Below are 17,076 nucleotides of genomic sequence, written 5' to 3'. Positions count from 1 at the left end.
GAAAAAGGATTTCATTAAGTTTGTGGTTCCTAACTTATGGGCAGGATTTTCAAGTGACATTTTTGCTTCTTCAGATATATGCATTCCCATACAATCCGAAATTGACCACAGTGTTTGCATTGAGACACTTCCTAGGGCAGAGAGTGGGCATGTGACTGTGGGTGAGCAAGATGGACAGATTTATTTCCCAACTCAATCCCCACTAACAGATCAGGTTTTAAGGATATCCATGTTTGAATACAGGTGATTTTATTAGTCTCAATCGTTTTGTTTTAGTCAACTGTGCAAATGCATGGATATCTATTCTATCCCCAAAACCTGAAATGTAAGGAGGGCTTGAGGACTGGATTTGGGAACCACTGGATATTTTCCTTTAAATGAATGTGTTGTGTCTGTGTACATTACCAGTGCAGTGTGGTTGGTCCTGCAGCTTAACCTGATTATAGATAATAACATAAGTGACATGGAAACAATAAAGCAGAAAATACACAAATCCAGTAACTAATGTTATAAATATCGGATTGTAAAGCATGTGATAGTGTGCAGCGAGCAACTTCTACATCTCATTATTGAGGGGATGTAAGTGTGGGCTCTGTGTCACGGAGTATAGCGCGACAGTTACTGGAAACATGCCAGGGACCAAGATGGCCGCTCGACTAACTTCCACGAACAAAGATGGCTTGTAGAGGGAGCTTGCCAGACTTCCGGGTGTGTATCCAGGTTTGACCATTACGTAGAAGGAGGTTAACCGGAAACGAAAGAGCAGAGTGCTGGTAAGAACATTTGACTTGAATACTGTGTGTCCCAGAAAAGGACGGAGCAGTGTGTTACTATAATGTATATCGCGCTCTCCCGTATTGTGTGATAATCCCCCCGCTCCTCACCGCCTCTGTTCTCCCCGGTGCGGCCAACAGCCCCTCTGTTCTTCATCACACCCGTGTGTGTGTGTGTGTGTGTGTGTGTGACCCCTTTCTCTTCTTCACCCCCCACCCCCGTGTGACCCCCTTCTCTTCTTCACCCCCCACCCCCGTGTGACCCCCTTCTCTTCTTCACCCCCCACCCCCGTGTGACCCCCTTCTCTTCTTCACTCCCCTCGTGTGTGTGTGACCCCCTTTTCTTACTCATTCCTCCCTGAGTGTGACCCCCTTCCCCTCCTTGTCCCCCTTGCGTGTGTGTGACCCCCTTCTCTTCTTCACCCCCTCCGTGTGTGTGACCCCCTTCCCTTACTCATCCCTCCCTGTGTGTGACCCCCTTCTCTTCTTCACCCCCACCCCCGTGTGACCCCCTTCTCTTCCTCCTCCCCTCTGTGTGTGACTCCCTTCCCTTACTCATTCCTCCCTGAGTGTAACCCCCTTCCCCTCCTTGTCCCCCTTGCGTGTGTGTGTGACCCCCTTCTCTTCTTCACCCCCGTGTGACCCCCTTCCCTTCTTCACCCCCCGTGTGTGTGTGTCCCCCTTCCCTTACTCATCCCTCCATGTGTGTGACCCCCTTCCCTTACTCATCCCTCCATGTGTGTGGCCCCCTTCCCTTACTCATCCCTCTATGTGTGTGACCCCCTTCCCTTACTCATCCCTCCATGTGTGTGACCCCCTTTCCTTACTCATCCCTCCATGTGTGTGACCCCCCCTTCCCTTACTCATCCCTCCATGTGTGACCCCCTTCTCCTCCTCGTCCCCCTCCCGTGTGTGTGACCCCCTTCCCTTCACTCCCCATGTGTGACCCCCTTCTCTTCTTCACCCCCTCCGTGTGTGTGATCCCCTTCTCTTCTTCACCCCCTCCGTGTGTGTGACCCCCTTCTCTTCTTCACCCCCCGTGTGTGACCCCCTTCTCTTCACCCCCCACGTGTGTGTGACCCCCTTCTCATCTTCACCCCCCACGTGTGTGTGACCCCCTCCCCTTCTTCACCCCCCGTGTGTGTGACCCCCTTCTCTTCTTCACCCCCCACGTGTGTGTGACCCCCTCCCCTTCTTCACCCCCCACGTGTGTGTGACCCCCTTCCCTTCACCCCCCACGTGTGTGTGACCCCCTTCCCTTCACCCCCCACCGTGTGTGACCCCCTCCCCTTCTTCACCCCCCGTGTGTGTGACCCCCCTCCCCTTCACCCCCCGTGTGTGTGACCCCCTTCCCTTCTTCACCCCCCGTGTGTGTGACCCCCTTCTCTTCACCCCCCGTGTGTGTGTGACCCCCTTCCCTTCCTTGTCCCCTCCGTGTGTGTGAACCCCTTCCCTCCTTGCCACCCTCCCGTGTGTGTGACCCCCTTCCCTTCCTCATCCCCTTTCCTTCTTCATCCCCCCTCCGTGTGTGCCCCCCTTCCTCGTCCCCCTCCTGTGTGTGCCCCCCTTCCCTTACTCATCCCTCCATGTGTGTGCCCCCCTTCCCTTACTCATCCCTCCATGTGTGTGATCCCCTTCCCCTCCTCGTCCCCCTCCCGTGTGTGTGACCCCCCTTCCCTTCACCCCCCCATGTGTGACCCCCTTCCCTTCACCCCCCGTGTGTGTGACCCCCTTCTCTTCTTCACCCCCTCCGTGTGTGTGATCCCCTTCTCCTCTTCACCCCCCGTGTGTGTGACCCCTCTTCCCTTCCTCCTCCCCTCCGTGTGTGTGACCCCCCCTTCCCTTCCTCCTCCCCTCCGTGTGTGTGACCCCCCTTCCCTTCCTCCTCCCCTCCGTGTGTGTGACCCCCTTCCCTTCCTTGTCCCCTCCGTGTGTGTGTGACCCCCTTCCCTTCCTCGCCACCCTCCCGTGTGTGTGACCCCCTTCCCTTCCTCGTCCCCTTTCCTTCTTCATCCCCCCCTCCGTGTGTGCCCCCTTCCTCGTCCCCCTCCTGTGTGTGCCCCCCTTCCCTTACTCATCCCTGCATGTGTATGCCCCCCTTCCCTTACTCATCCCTCCATGTGTGTAACCTTCCCTTCCTCGTCCCCTCCGTGTGTGTGACCCCCTTCTCTTCCTCGTCCCCTCCGTGTGTGTGACCCCCTTCTCTTCCTCGTCCCCTCCGTGTGTGACCCCCTTCCCTTCTCCCCCCCGTGTGTGACCCCCTTCCCTTCACCACCTCCGTGTGTGTGACCCCCTCCTCTTCCTCACCCCCCCGTGTGTGAGACCCCCTCCTCATCCACACCCCCCCGTGTGTGTGATCCCCTTATCCTTCACCCCCCCGTGCGTGACCCCCTTCTCTTCTTCGTGACCCCCTTCCCTTACTCATCCCTCCCTGTGTGTGACCCCCTTATCCATCACCCCCCCCCGTGCGTGACCCCCTTCTCTTCTTTGTGACCCCCTTCCCTTACTCATCCCTCCCTGTGTGTGACTCCCTTATCCATCACCCCCCCGTGCGTGACCCCCTTCTCTTCTTCGTGACCCCCTTCCCTTACTCATCCCTCCCTGTGTGTGACCCCCTTCCCTTTCTCGTCCCCTTCCCTTCTTCACCCCCCCCCCCCCGTGTGTGTGGCCCTCTTCCCTTCTTCACCCCCCCCGTGTGTGTGGCCCTCTTCCCTTCCCTTTCTCGTCCCCCTCCCGTGTGACCCCCTTCCCTTCTTCACCCCCCGTGTGTGTGACCCCCTTCTCTTCCTCGTCCCCTCCGTGTGTGTGACCCCCTTCTCTTCCTCGTCCCCTCCGTGTGTGTGACCCCCTTCTCTTCCTCGTCCCCTCCGTGTGTGTGACCCCCCTTCCCTTCCTCGTCCCCTCCGTGTGTGTGACCCCCTTCCCTTCCTCGTCCCCTCCGTGTGTGTGACCCCCTTCCCTTCCTCGTCCCCTCCGTGTGTGTGACCCCCTTCCCTTCCTCGTCCCCTCCGTGTGTGTGACCCCCTTCCCTTCCTCGTCCCCTCCGTGTGTGTGACCCCCTTCCCTTCCTCGTCCCCTCCGTGTGTGTGACCCCCTTCCCTTCCTCGTCCCCTCCGTGTGTGTGACCCCCTTCCCTTCCTCGTCCCCTCCGTGTGTGTGACCCCCTTCCCTTCCTCGTCCCCTCCGTGTGTGTGACCCCCTTCCCTTCCTCGTCCCCTCCGTGTGTGTGACCCCCTTCCCTTCCTCGTCCCCTCCGTGTGTGTGACCCCCTTCCCTTCCTCGTCCCCTCCGTGTGTGTGACCCCCCTTCCCTTCCTCGTCCCCTCCGTGTGTGTGACCCCCTTCCCTTCCTCGTCCCCTCCGTGTGTGTGACCCCCTTCCCTTCCTCGTCCCCTCCGTGTGTGTGACCCCCTTCCCTTCCTCGTCCCCTCCGTGTGTGTGACCCCCTTCCCTTCCTCGTCCCCTCCGTGTGTGTGACCCCCTTCCCTTCCTCGTCCCCTCCGTGTGTGTGACCCCCTTCTCTTCCTCGTCCCCTCCGTGTGTGTGACCCCCTTCCCTTCCTCGTCCCCTCCGTGTGTGTGACCCCCTTCCCTTCCTCGTCCCCTCCGTGTGTGTGACCCCCTTCCCTTCCTCGTCCCCTCCGTGTGTGTGACCCCCTTCCCTTCCTCGTCCCCTCCGTGTGTGTGACCCCCTTCCCTTCCTCGTCCCCTCCGTGTGTGTGACCCCCTTCCCTTCCTCGTCCCCTCCGTGTGTGTGACCCCCCTTCCCTTCCTCGTCCCCTCCGTGTGTGTGACCCCCCCTTCCCTTCCTCGTCCCCTCCGTGTGTGTGACCACCCCTTCCCTTCTTCGTCCCCTCAGTGTGTGTGACCCCCCTTCCCTTCTTCGTCCCCTCAGTGTGTGTGACCCCCCCTTCCCTTCCTCGTCCCCTCAGTGTGTGTGACCCCCCTTCCCTTCCTCGTCCCCTCCGTGTGTGTGACCCCCCCCTTCCCTTCCTCGTCCCCTCCGTGTGTGTGACCCCCCCCTTCCCTTCATCGTCCCCTCCGTGTGTGTGACCCCCCCCCCTTCCCTTCCTCGTCCCCTCCGTGTGTGTGACCCCCCCCTTCCCTTCCTCGTCCCCTCCGTGTGTGTGACCCCCCCCCCCCCCCTTCCCTTCCTCGTCCCCTCCGTGTGTGTGACCCACCTTCCCTTCCTCGTCCCCTCCGTGCGTGTGACCCCCCCTTCCCTTCCTCGTCCCCTCCGTGTGTGTGACCCCCATTCCCTTCCTCGTCCCCTCAGTGTGTGTGACCCCCCTTCCCTTCCTCGTCCCCTCCGTGTGTGTGTCCCCTCCCTTCTTCACCCCCCCCCCCTTCACCTCCTCCGCCGTGTGTGTGACCCACTCCCCTTCTACTTTCCAGATGCATATGACCCACGGCCCTTCTCCAATCCCTGCTTTGTGTGTGGTGCTCGGGGTCCTGACTGCTAAATTGATTTTTATTTTTTTTTACCTCTATTTCTTTCAGATCAGCTGATCGCTTGGTCCAATCATGACCTCCCTGGTAAGTGTTCTCTAAGGGGGGTATTCAATTGTTCCTCCGGCCGCTGGAAAAACGAGCGCGTTAAAACTATTACCGTTTATACGGTAATATTGCGCGCAAAAAAACGTTAATACGGTAGTTTACTCGCTGAATTTCATCTCGCAGCTCCAAATTCAGTGAGTAATTACCGTATTAACGCTAATATTTTTCGAGCGCGTCGTTTTCCGGGGATCTCGCTAACAATTGAATACCCCCCTAAGTGTCCAGGATTTCAAAGCAAGTCGGTATCTGAAGTTTAGTTTTTGTGATTGCCCCCTTTCTTCTGTATGACCTGTACGTGGTCTTATTCTTGCAGGGGTCCAGCAGTCAGTCTGTCACAGAATATGTTGTTCGTGTCCCCAGGTGAGTAAGCTGCCAGCCAATGTCTAGGGACTGTCCCAAACAACTGTCCCTATTACTTAAAACTAATCAACGTCACTTCTCTCATTTTACATACGTAATTCTCGCTATCTGTTCCTTAAAGGGAACTCTGTATTTCCTATTCCCCCGACTCATAATAAGGTGACTTGCAGAGTATTACTAACTGATTCCACCCTGTTAAACACCAAAATAACATTTGTGTGTGAGGCCCTAAAGGTGTTTCTATCCTATCTTAGAGCTGGAGATTTCAGCTGACATATGACACAAGTTAGAAAAGATAGTCTGAGCTCTGGCGTCCTTATTACCACCCATAAATATTGCAGCAAGTGAATAGCGATATTTGCAATCATTCTTATTAATTTAGGAATAATAAATAGTGGACATCTCCCTTTGTATTTATTATTATTGAAGAGGTGGAATTAAAATTGCATTACGACTATGTGCTATGATTATATTGGAAGCTTAATGCCACTTATCCACCACAGTTGTGCTATGCTTGTACTGTCCCTGGAAGTGGTATTCTCATCTGAGCAGTCTCTGCCTCTCTCGCACTCCTGTTTCAGATCCAGCGCCAGTTAATTTTCAATTTAAGTGAGCCTATGTTAGTGCAGTACTTGGCTTCTCCACAAGGGGGCAGGATCGTTGTAAAGGAGAAAATTATTAACTGAAATCTCTACCATAGAATGTTTAAGGCAAGGCAGCTTTTGCTATAATGTCCATAATACTATGTACAATTGTTCTATGTCCCTTTCTTGCACAGGAACCCCAGTAAAAGATATAATCTTATGGCTTTCAATGCTGCAGATAAAGTGGATTTCTCTACGTGGAACCAGGTACACAAGACGAGCTTCAAGGATAATTCCAGATTGTTTTTTGTTAACAACTGTGAGAGGTATGAGGGAATGCCCTACCCCATCCAGCAGAACGGTCGTCTCCTAATCACTCTCTTTGATGCTATCTTACAGTGGTTTATACTCACCTTTGTGTGTGTGACCCACCTTCCTTTCTTCAACACCCCCCTTCCCCCTGTGTAAAGCATACATGGGGTAAAAAACAGACTGCTCCAACCTCATTAGGGACCATCAGTGTAGGGGAGGGTTTCTGCGCATTATATAAAGCAATGAGAAGAGTTAACAAGACTTTTAAACTCCATAGGGACAAAAAATCCACCCAATCTAAAAACACTGTGTACAAAAGTACTGACCCAAAAGTTACTGCCATGTAAATAGGTTTTCCCAGAAATCTGTGCTCTTGAATAGTAGTGATATATTTGCATATTTCCCCCAAGTCTCCCTAACATGTCTCATTGTTTCAGAGAGGATTTAAAGTCTAGAAAATACTATTTATGTATCATAGAACTTCCCAAAAGATCAGAACTCTATGGGTCGTGTGCACTTAGTGTAGCTAGAAGCCGGGCTGCCACACGTACAGACATGCACAGCTGCTGGACAGACATCGGGAGAGGACGGCTATCATGCGACTGTGCTCGGAAACATTCCTCCGTCTTGGGCAGTTCTCAGGGTTGTGCTGACGTTCCTGTAAGATTACAGTGATTTAGAGACATGTGATTGTTGTAGTGAAGCGGACAGCAGCTGTGCAGATCCTCTCTTGTATTCACAATATGGCTGAGATTCGTTTCCCGCAAGCTTGGGTAACCTGTGGCTCGTCATTGTGGTACTACAAGTATCAGCAAGCCACAGGTTATTTATATCTGATTTAAAGGGACAGTAACACATGGCAATGTATATACCAAACATGGTTTTATATTATCTCTAAGTGTAGGCCATGAACAACCTAAGACTTGTCTGCTACACTTCTCCTATTTCTGGATTTAGCCGCAACCTAATGACATAATACATCACTTCCATTGATGTCCCTTGCCAGTAGGCACATCCCCAAGTTATATTAGGAGAGTCTCACCTCAGACTGTCAGGAGAGCCCTGGGAGGAGATCAAGGCGTAAGGAGGAAGAGAAGGAAAACAGAACTATAATAATAGTAATTGTACATCATAGAAACTAAATAAGGAGGGATTTCTCCTACATTCTATTTGGGGGGTTCACTGCTTCACCCTGGGGTGTAGAGGGCGCTGTGCTAGGAGTAGGTCACTATCTATTCAAGAACTGGTCTGGCATACTCCTCCCCCTCTATGCCCCCTCCACTAGAGGGGGCAGTGTTCTCTATGAATACACCTCTCTGAATAGAGCGGGTGTAGGCGCTGCTTTGGCGCTACTGCCGCCTACCGTCTCTTCAGCGGGTATCCCGATAGGGTTGCCTGGATGGAACATCGGCCGGGGACCCAATGCCTCCAGCACCACACGTACAAATATTTGTTTAGAGCCCACTAAAAGACCTGTCTCTGGCTGTTTATTGGGAAATATCCTATACTCCTAGAAGCAGTTGTTGCTTTTTTATTTCTCCCTAAAGCATTATGTGAATGGTGCAGCCTTCCGCACGGAATCCTCCGTCTTCGTTTTCTCCAAGAATGTCTGGAATGCTGGAGAAGAAATATCTAATATTTCATTCATTGATGTGTGGATTTATCTGGAGAAAAATAGTCTACTTTCATGTAATACAATAGCGCCGAACTAGGAGAAAAGTTCTCTTTATCTAGATCAATTTTTTTTTTTATTTAGTGTTCTCGTTTCCTTTCTTTTATCTTTAGTTTAAATTAAATGCAGTTGTCATAAGAAAGAGGTTTCCGCTATGATCAGACTGTGGTCCTTGTAGTCTGTATAGCCTAAATATCTTCCTGAGTGCTTTACGGCTAACTCCACAAAGTTAAAACGTTGGTTGGCTGGAATTTGGTGACCAAAAATACAATACAAGCCGGTTCTCTGTGGGTGCGATGACCCAGTGGGTCACCTGAGGCAGTTAACAGTCAGAGCAGGATTGTCCAAGCGACTCCTTTTATGTTTTAAATACTACCTTATTAGTTTTGAGCGGCGTTGTCCTTTGATTATTATCAGACAACGTTATGGGAAAATGAAAATGTTGGCATAATAATAAAACCCTGCTCTGGGCAATATTACATCATTGCGAAGTCCACTGAAAAGAAACTATACTGGATTTGATTCTGTGCTGCCCAATCTTAGGCTGATGCTGCCAGTCGGCCCAAGCAGAGAAACGACACCAGTCCAGTTTCGCCCCACACGGGACACCAGGCTGATGAGGATCACCTTCCGGCTGCATTCACTAAACTGCCTGATCGATTGTGGAGGTACATACTGCGGTATGGCAGTATGTGTAGCCACGTTTAAAGCTTATGTGTGTAAAGTAATGACCTCCCAATCATTAGTTTATTAGTGTATACCTGAGTGTTCCTTTTACTCTTTGTTTACAACGTGGGAGATGGTTTACAAGACCGTCCACATCATGGATTCCGTTCCTGGAGAGATTCCGATAATGTTCCTTGCTACTGTCCGGAGAATGAAGTTGTGTTATGTCCCATATACCTGTTGTTTTCTACAGGTCAATTGGTTTCCAGTGGAATCCAACAGAGAGATGGAACAGGAGTCTATAATACGCTATCCCATAAAGCGTATTTAGCCGACTATAAATAGCATATCTGTCATTTAGAACTGTAATATGCTACTGTTATCTCCTGTTTTAGTGAGTGATGCCCTTAGTCTGGTAATGTATATGGATTAAAATAAAGTATTTCCAGGTATGTTCACAACTATCATTAAAGTTTTACTAAGCAGTATATTCCTAATGACCTCTCATATCCACCGTCTCTCCGTCAGGCTCGGATGGAACGTGACCTGAGCGCGAAGAAGATGTACCAGGATGAGGATCTGCCGGACTCTGGGGCTGGGAGTGAGTTTAATCGCAAGCAGAGAGAAGAGGCCAGGAGGAAGAAGTACGGCATCACTCTGAGAGAGTTCAAGATTGAAGACCAACCCTGGGTGCTAAGGGTCAATGGCAAAGCTGGGCGCAAGTGAGTGCGATGAATATGAGATGGGAAGACAGGGAATGAACAGTCTCTACGTACAAGGGCGGTTGTCTGAGTGTCTTGCTGTCCCCACAGGTATAAAGGAGTGAAGAAAGGTGGCGTGACGGAGAACGCCTCCTACTTCATCTTCACTCAGTGCCCAGATGGCGCCTTCGAGGCATTTCCCGTCTCCAACTGGTATAACTTCACCCCGGTGGCCAAACACCGAACCCTCACTGCGGAGGAGGCTGAGGAGGAATGGGAGAGGTGAGCGAAGGGAAGGCTGGTCCTCTACACTACAAGAGTGGGGACACCGAACCTCCCATGATGAATCCATCATTAAGAAAATGCTTTTCATCAGATTTGCTGCGGAATATTTTTTTATTTCTTCCTACATCCAGTAAGACCTTCTCTTTGCATTATTTACAGGCGCAACAAAATCCTCAATCACTTTGTCATAATGCAGCAGCGTCGTCTGAAGGACCAGGGAGGAGAGAACGAGGAGGAGGAGGACGGGGGCAAGCAGGACAAGGGTGGCAAGAAAAAGAAGAAAAAAAATGACCTAAAAATTCATGACCTTGAGGATGACCTTGAGATGAGCACCAGCGAGAGTGAAGAGAGTGGTGAAGACGGTGAGCGACGGGAAAGGGGGTTTGGGTAGTTCCTGGGTTTGACGGGAGAGAGGATTATATGAGGACAGTTATTTGGTGTGACCTGTGATGTATTTGCCTATTAGAAGAAATAACGCACATCCTATTGTAAATTATTATGGATACTAGAGGTCACCTTGAGATATTACATTTATATGGTCACGGAACGCTTTAATAAGTTATATATATTTATTTTTTTTTTAAACTCTTTATTTGAAGAGGAAACAACAGGAACAGTACATACAACATTTTTGACAAGAAAAATCTTAATCAAGGTGTTTCCTCTGAGTTTTATACTTTTATATTGGTGGGGAGGGTGAGAAGGGGGGGGAGGGGGGTAGAAAGGCACAAATATTGTCAGCAATATAGCTAATAAATAGATAGGCACGCAAACTTGGAACAATGCTAAGAAAAGCTGGGACACACAGTTACAATGGCTACCCGACAGAGAAGTAGCATATAGACATTACTCACCCACCGCGCACAATATCCAGCCTAGGGGGGGTCCAGAGGCGGCCCAAAAGCTATGTTCCAACTGCCGGGGGAGGAGCCGTATTGGAAAGGCAGCTACGGCTTTCTAGTAAGTACCACGGGGCCCACACCTTATCAAAGTTATATGATTTATCATGAAGGTAGCACGTTATACTCTCCATGCTTGCGACATGTCCTATGAACGACCGTAACTCCTGCATAGAGGGAGCCCTCGGGTCTTTCCAGTGTTTCGCTATTAGGGATTTAGCGGCTGCCAGAATATGGGAGATAAGCTTGTTAGAAGGCGCGCTTTCATCAGGTATAGGGCGAGAGAGAAGGAATGACCAGGGGTCCTTACTTATCTGTTGTTCTGACACAGAGTTTGAGTGTAAGAACCATGTTCCAGAAAGGAACTATGCAAGGGCAGGTCCACCATATGTGTAGCATCGTACCTCTCTGGCCACATTCCCGCCAGCAGCTCGGAGTGGCCGTAGGAAACATTCGAGACAACTTATCGGGAGTATAGTACCACCTATAGTACACTTTATAGGCAGTTTCCTTAATCAAAGTAGAGATCGAGCTCTTGGCAATCCCCTCCCTGATCTCCTCCCAGCATAAGTCGTCTGGGGGAGGACCCAAGTCATTTTCCCATTCCCGCTCCTGTCGTCCTGGAGTATGGAAAGTATAATCTATGAGCCAATTATAGATCTGGGAGATCATACCTTTGGTGAGAGGTGAATGTAAACACATGTACTCAAAGGAGGTCGGGGCCCGGAGAGCCTCCTGGGGGGTAAAGACATGGCGAAGCGTCGCACCTGGAAGTACTCAAAAAAGAGCGGGCGAAACGGTTCAAAATTATGATGAAGTTCTGACATAGAAGCCCAAGTTTGATTAACCACCAGGTCCGAGACCACCCGTAATCCCGCCTTTATCCAGAGCTTAAATTGCTGGGTTGAATTACCAGGAGGGAAGTGTGGGTTGCCCCAGAGGGGGTTCAGAGGTGAAATAGGGGAGGACAATTTATATTTGACCCGGCATGAGTCCCAGAGGGATAAGCAGAATTTAAGAGATTGAAGAGAGGAGGCCGCTGGTGGTCTATCTATGTTGGCCAACCCCCAGAGTGATGCCATGGAGGGGACCCCCACATGGTGGGTCTCCAAGTCCACCCAAGCTATGGACTGGTAAGGCGCATAAGTTACCGCCACCTGGGTCAGATGGGATGCCAAATAATAAAACTTAATGTCTGGAAAACCCCTGCCTCCCCGAGCCCTGGGCTTCTTAAGCACTGCTATCGAAATTCTAGGGGGCTTGGCATGCCATATAAACTTTAGAAAGGAGGAATGCAAATCCCTAAACACAGAGTCGGGAACCCTCACTGGGAGAGTCTGGAAAAGATACAGAAGTTTAGGGACCAAGTTCATCTTAATAGCAATAATCCTCCCCAGCCACGATATGATGTAGCTCTTCCAAGTCTCTAAATCCTGTTTGATTTTTGACAGAAGGGAGGGGGGAAGTTTTCCCGATACAATCTCTCATAGGACGAGGTGATATAAACTCCAAGATTTTTGATCTTATTTACCTGCCAACGTAGCGTAAAATTTGTCTGTAAGCTGGACCTAAGGGAAGGGGAAGCGTGGAGGAGCATGGCCTCGGATCTAACAAAATTAATTTTATAGCCAGACAGGAGGCCATATTCATCGATAAGTTTATATAAGGCGGGTAAAGACTCCTGAGGATTCGTCAGAGAAAGAAGTATGTCATCCGCGAAGAGAGATACCTTGAAATCCCGCGTTCCCACTGTCACACCCGAGATCAATGTCGACTGTCTGATCATCACCGCCAGGGGTTCTATCACTAGAGCAAAAATTAAGGGCGAAAGGGGGCATCCCTGTCTCGTCCCGTTGGAGAGGAAAAGAGGGTCGGAAAGAGACCCATTAACCAGGACCCTAGCTGAGGGAGAGTTATAGAGGGCAGATACCCAGGTCAGAAATTCAGCCGTGAAGCCGTACGCCTTCAGCGCTAGGGTCATAAAATCCCAAGAAATCCGATCGAACGCCTTCTCGGCATCTAGTGAGAGCATCATGGCCGGGAGGCGCCTGTGATTAATAATTTGAACAAGGTCAATCGCGCGGCGAGTATTATCCCTCGCCTGGCGACCCGGGATGAAACCCACTTGATCATGATGAATTAGACCCGGAAGGACTTCATTCAGCCGGGTAGCCAGGATCTTTGCATATAACTTAATGTCAACATTGAGAAGGGAGATGGGACGGTAGCTTGCACAGTCGCTAGGGTCTTTTCCCTCCTTATGTATAACTACAATCCGCGCCTCTAGCATTGTTTTTGGGAAGGGTTCACCATGTAAGACAGCATTGAACAGGGAGCGGAGGTGAGGAGCCAAGGTCTGGGAAAATCTTTTATAGTAGGCTGCGGAGAAGCCATCAGGCCCTGGGGCCTTGGAGGTCTTTTGGGCTTTGATGACTGCCAGTATTTCCTCCGAAGTAATCTCCTCATTTAGTTGTTGGATTAGGCTACTGAAAAGGGTAGGGAGGTTCGCTTGCCTCAAGAAAGCTGCTATTGTGTCCGCAGGAGGGGCACTCCCTGGATTCAGAGCATCCAAGTTATACAGTGAAGAATAAAATTTCTGAAACTCTCGCCCTATCTGATCGGGACGGTAAATAGGTAGGCCGGAAGGAGACTTCAGGGCCATGACGTTGTTTTGAGATCTCTGGGCTCTTAGACGGGAAGCTAGTATTCTGTCAGCTTTATCTCCCTTTTCGTAGAACGTCTGCTTCAGCCGTTTCAAGGCCGAGGCAGTGGATTCGGAGAGAAGGAGGTTCAAATCAGATCTCACCTTTAGGAGTTTGGTCAGTACCTCGTCATTTGGGGAGAGTTTATGCTGTCTCTCCAAAGTCTGGAGTTGAATAGTTAGTGACGCACGTTTAGAGGTGGCCAGCTTCTTACGGCGCGAGGCCATGCTGATGAGATGGCCTCGCACCACTGCCTTATGAGCTTCCCAGAGGGTCATGGGGGAAGTATCAGGGAGATCATTAAAGAGAAAATACTCGTCAAGAAGGGTCCGGAGCTCTAAGATAAGTGACTGATCATGGAGAATGGAGTCATTAACACGCCACGAGGCGGGGCGAGGACGGGGTACAATATCTGATAGGTCAGCTGATATAAGAGAGTGGTCAGACCAAACCATCGGGTGTATGTGAGCCGCCCTGAGTCTTAAAGGCAAATCGTGGCTGAGGAAGACCATGTCTATTCGTGAGTAGAATGTGTAATCTCGGGATGAGGGTTCCCTGGGCCTCCAGGAGTCAAAGAGGAGATGAAGGGAAACCAAGGCCTTAGATTTACGGGACTCCGAGCCACTAACACGGGGGAAGGGGGGGCAAGGTGGACGATCTGTCTATGGTAACATCTACTACAACATTAAAGTCCCCCGCCATAATCACTTCTCCCTGGCGTACCTGAGAGAGCAAAGAATCTAGGGCAGCCAGGAATGAACGCTGGTTTTGGTTTGGGCCATATACATTAACTAGGGTGCATATAGTATTATTAAGTTTGCCCACTAGGATTAGAAATCGACCTTCAGAATAACTTATATTTTTGTACTTTAATACATGGGATAATAATCCTCTATTCTAAACACATTCTTATCTCCTGTAGGGTTTCCTAGCTTAGTAGAACTTTTACACATAAATATCTGCCTCTCTGCTTTTATTTACATGTGCTAAGAATGCACCAAACAAAATAAAGTGGCTTTAAGTACTTACCTAGCAGTAAGTAAGTGTACCACATGTTAAGGTGCCTTTCATAGGGCAAGGTTAACCATCTAGAGGTGCCCTAGAAGAGACCATTAGCGGTCAGTTACTGAGTGAGGAGACCGGTGGTTGTAGGAAGAGGGCCGTCCTTCATTCAGTGTTTCCTGAACATATTTAAGGTGAACGTCGACCTAAAGCCCAAAAGAAGACTGCTGCGGGCAAGAAGAAGAAGAGAAAGAAATCCGAGGACGAGCCTCTGGAGGACAGTGACGACGGGGACTTTGAGGGACAGGAAGTGGATTATATGTCAGATGAGAGCAGGTAATGAGCCAATGTGGAGAAGTACGTGATGAGATAGGGGCATGGTAAGCTAAACACTTATTGTCATGTTTCCTTTCCTCGTAGCTCGGAGGATGAACATCCTGAGAAACCCAAACCCACAAAGGAGGAGGAACATCCTAAAGGTAACAAACAGTCCAAAACACTTTATTAAAACCTGTATTCTATAGGAATAATGGATTGGATTCTGTATTTTCTGACACCTGTGTTTGGTCAGCTGATGTTTGATCCCACATAAGCTCTTTCGTTTTTAAAGATGATTTATTGCCACAATTTAGTGCATGTTGCAGACTGCTCATCCCACACACCTCTACACCATTGGGCGTGTGTAATGGGTAAACCTTAATGTGCAGTGTTCTGCAGGAATTGACGAAGGCAGCGAAAGCAGCGAGGAAAGTGAGGAGGAGAAGGTAGAGGAAGAAGAGGAGGAGGAGGAAAAGAAAGCACCCACACCCCAGGAGCGGAAAAAGAAGAGAGGTGAGACTTGTTAAAGACACACAACAGAGAGGGGGCATTCGCTCCCACGCACAGTCTCTCAATGGTCCGTTTGTTCCCCCCAGACAGCAGTGATGAGTCCGAGACATCGGAGGACAGTGACATTGATGGAGAGGCTTCCTCAGCTCTCTTCATGCAGGTAATGAGTTTTACAGGGGGCAGTAGAAGATGACTCTCAAACCATGAGAACATCAGATGTGCCACCATTTCTTCTAGCCTTAAGCTGTGATATTTGTCTCATCCTAGAAAAAGAAGACCCCTCCAAAGAAGGATAAAAAGGGAGGTTCCAATAACAGCTCTCGTGGTAACAGCCGGCCTGGGACTCCCTCTCCGGATTCGGGGAACACGTCTAACACTCTCAAAGCAGCTGCCAGCAAACTGGAGCAAGGTGAGGCAACTGTTGGAGACTGCGCGAGGGGAGGCCCTCAAGCTGTGATTGTCCAACCACGTGTCTGTCTGCTTCTCTGTAACGCCTCTGTTCTGTCTCCCAGGTAAACGTGGAGCTGTTGCTCACACTCCAGCTGCAAAACGTTTGAAAATGGATTCTGGACCTCAGAACGCATCCGGAAAATCTACCCCGCAGCCCCAGTCTGGGAAATCCACCCCTAGCAGCGGGTAAGTGGGTCTGTAGCTAGATTAGGTAACGGTCTAATTTTGTCAGGAAGAACTGGTGACCAGATGTCTAAAAGCACCACCAGCGCCCAGGTTCTGGAGATGTTCTCCTTGATCTGGTTCCTTATTGGTTGTGGTAATGTCACACAGCCTCCAGGCATTCTTCATCATAGTAAGGATAGCGGCTCTTCTGAACCCAAACAGAACCTCCGTCTTGGTCGTTTAGGGACTAGGGAAGAAGCAAATTGACAGATCTTCTGCCTTTCTTCCGTACAGGGACATTCAGCTGACTGAGGAGGCCGTTCGAAGGTACCTGACCCGCAAGCCCATGACAACGAAGGACCTACTGAAGAAGTTCCAGACCAAGAAGACCGGGCTTAGCAGCGAGCAGACTGTGAATGTGCTAGCCCAGATTCTGAAGAGACTCAATCCCGACCGCAAGACCATACATGACAAAATGCACTTCTACCTAAAGGAATGACCCTTGTGCGGCCCTTTATAAGTATATTACATGCCCTGTATGTAGCGCCATACGACCCTTCATCTTTAGCGGCTCTGAGGCTGGCAGTGCGGTCACAGAGGGGATCGATGGAAGGTTCTGGCCGGATGTGTAAGTGGCGTTCCATAATCTATCACAGGAATATAAGCTTTCAAGTCTTCAATTCGGGTTGCGATAAAAAAAAAAACCCAACCTTCTGTGTGTTAAAGTATTTGAATTTTTGTTGTGTTGTTTTTCTTACTTCGATGAGCGATGACTATTAAAAAGGAAGAATGTGTTTTTAAGTACCTCCTGTGTTCTTTGTCTGATGAGAATGTGGTCTCCAGCGCCAACATCTCTCATTCTCAGCAGCTGTATGTAGCGTGGGCACTGCCTGGCTGTAATTGGCTGCTGCCTTGTCTGAATAATTCACATATCTGAACAGCAGCCCAAACCCGTTCTCTTGTCCCAGGAATGTGTACATGTTGGAGACCCAAAGAGTCGCACACCGTGGACCCTCAGCCTGGCCTCAGAGGGGCTTCACCAGCCTCTCGTTCATTTCCTGTATTTTCTCACCCTTGTAGCAGGTCCCTGCTTAGTCACAGGTGTAACACTGACAGTCCTGT

The 17,076-nt window shown here is 50.1% G+C and overlaps 1 protein-coding gene across 2 annotated transcripts; it reads left to right on the top strand.

The window, feature by feature from the left end:
• The first annotated feature begins 661 nt into the window (after positions 1-661).
• On the top strand, positions 662-16,755 carry GTF2F1 (general transcription factor IIF subunit 1). 2 transcript variants are annotated; one of them, XM_075206628.1, is made up of 14 exons: positions 662-773; positions 5,272-5,307; positions 5,642-5,688; positions 6,467-6,539; positions 9,451-9,644; positions 9,735-9,905; positions 10,068-10,270; positions 14,706-14,847; positions 14,932-14,990; positions 15,229-15,342; positions 15,426-15,499; positions 15,607-15,748; positions 15,852-15,975; positions 16,249-16,755. In XM_075206628.1, exons 2-14 carry the CDS (start codon positions 5,296-5,298, stop codon positions 16,451-16,453), a joined length of 1,560 nt encoding a protein of 519 aa, XP_075062729.1. In that variant the 5' UTR covers positions 662-773; positions 5,272-5,295; the 3' UTR covers positions 16,454-16,755. The 2 variants fall into 2 exon arrangements, with proteins under 2 accessions (XP_075062729.1, XP_075062730.1); XM_075206629.1 differs by lacking the exon at positions 662-773 and adding an exon at positions 817-837.
• The last annotated feature ends 321 nt before the right edge of the window (positions 16,756-17,076 follow it).

This window comes from Mixophyes fleayi, chromosome 4 (assembly GCF_038048845.1).
Source record: "Mixophyes fleayi isolate aMixFle1 chromosome 4, aMixFle1.hap1, whole genome shotgun sequence".
In the NCBI taxonomy this organism is placed as follows: domain Eukaryota; kingdom Metazoa; phylum Chordata; class Amphibia; order Anura; family Limnodynastidae; genus Mixophyes; species Mixophyes fleayi.
The sequence above is the reverse complement of the archived record's forward strand: the minus strand, read 5'-3'. Positions and strand labels throughout refer to the sequence as shown.

What these genes read in the sequence shown, in the direction of transcription:
- GTF2F1 (XM_075206628.1), top strand. An exon ending in GCTGAGGAGGAATGGGAGAG is followed by an intron (nt 9,906 to 10,067) that starts GTGAGCGAAGGG and finishes CATTATTTACAG; the next exon opens with GCGCAACAAAATCCTCAATC. An exon ending in GGAGCGGAAAAAGAAGAGAG is followed by an intron (nt 15,343 to 15,425) that starts GTGAGACTTGTT and finishes TGTTCCCCCCAG; the next exon opens with ACAGCAGTGATGAGTCCGAG.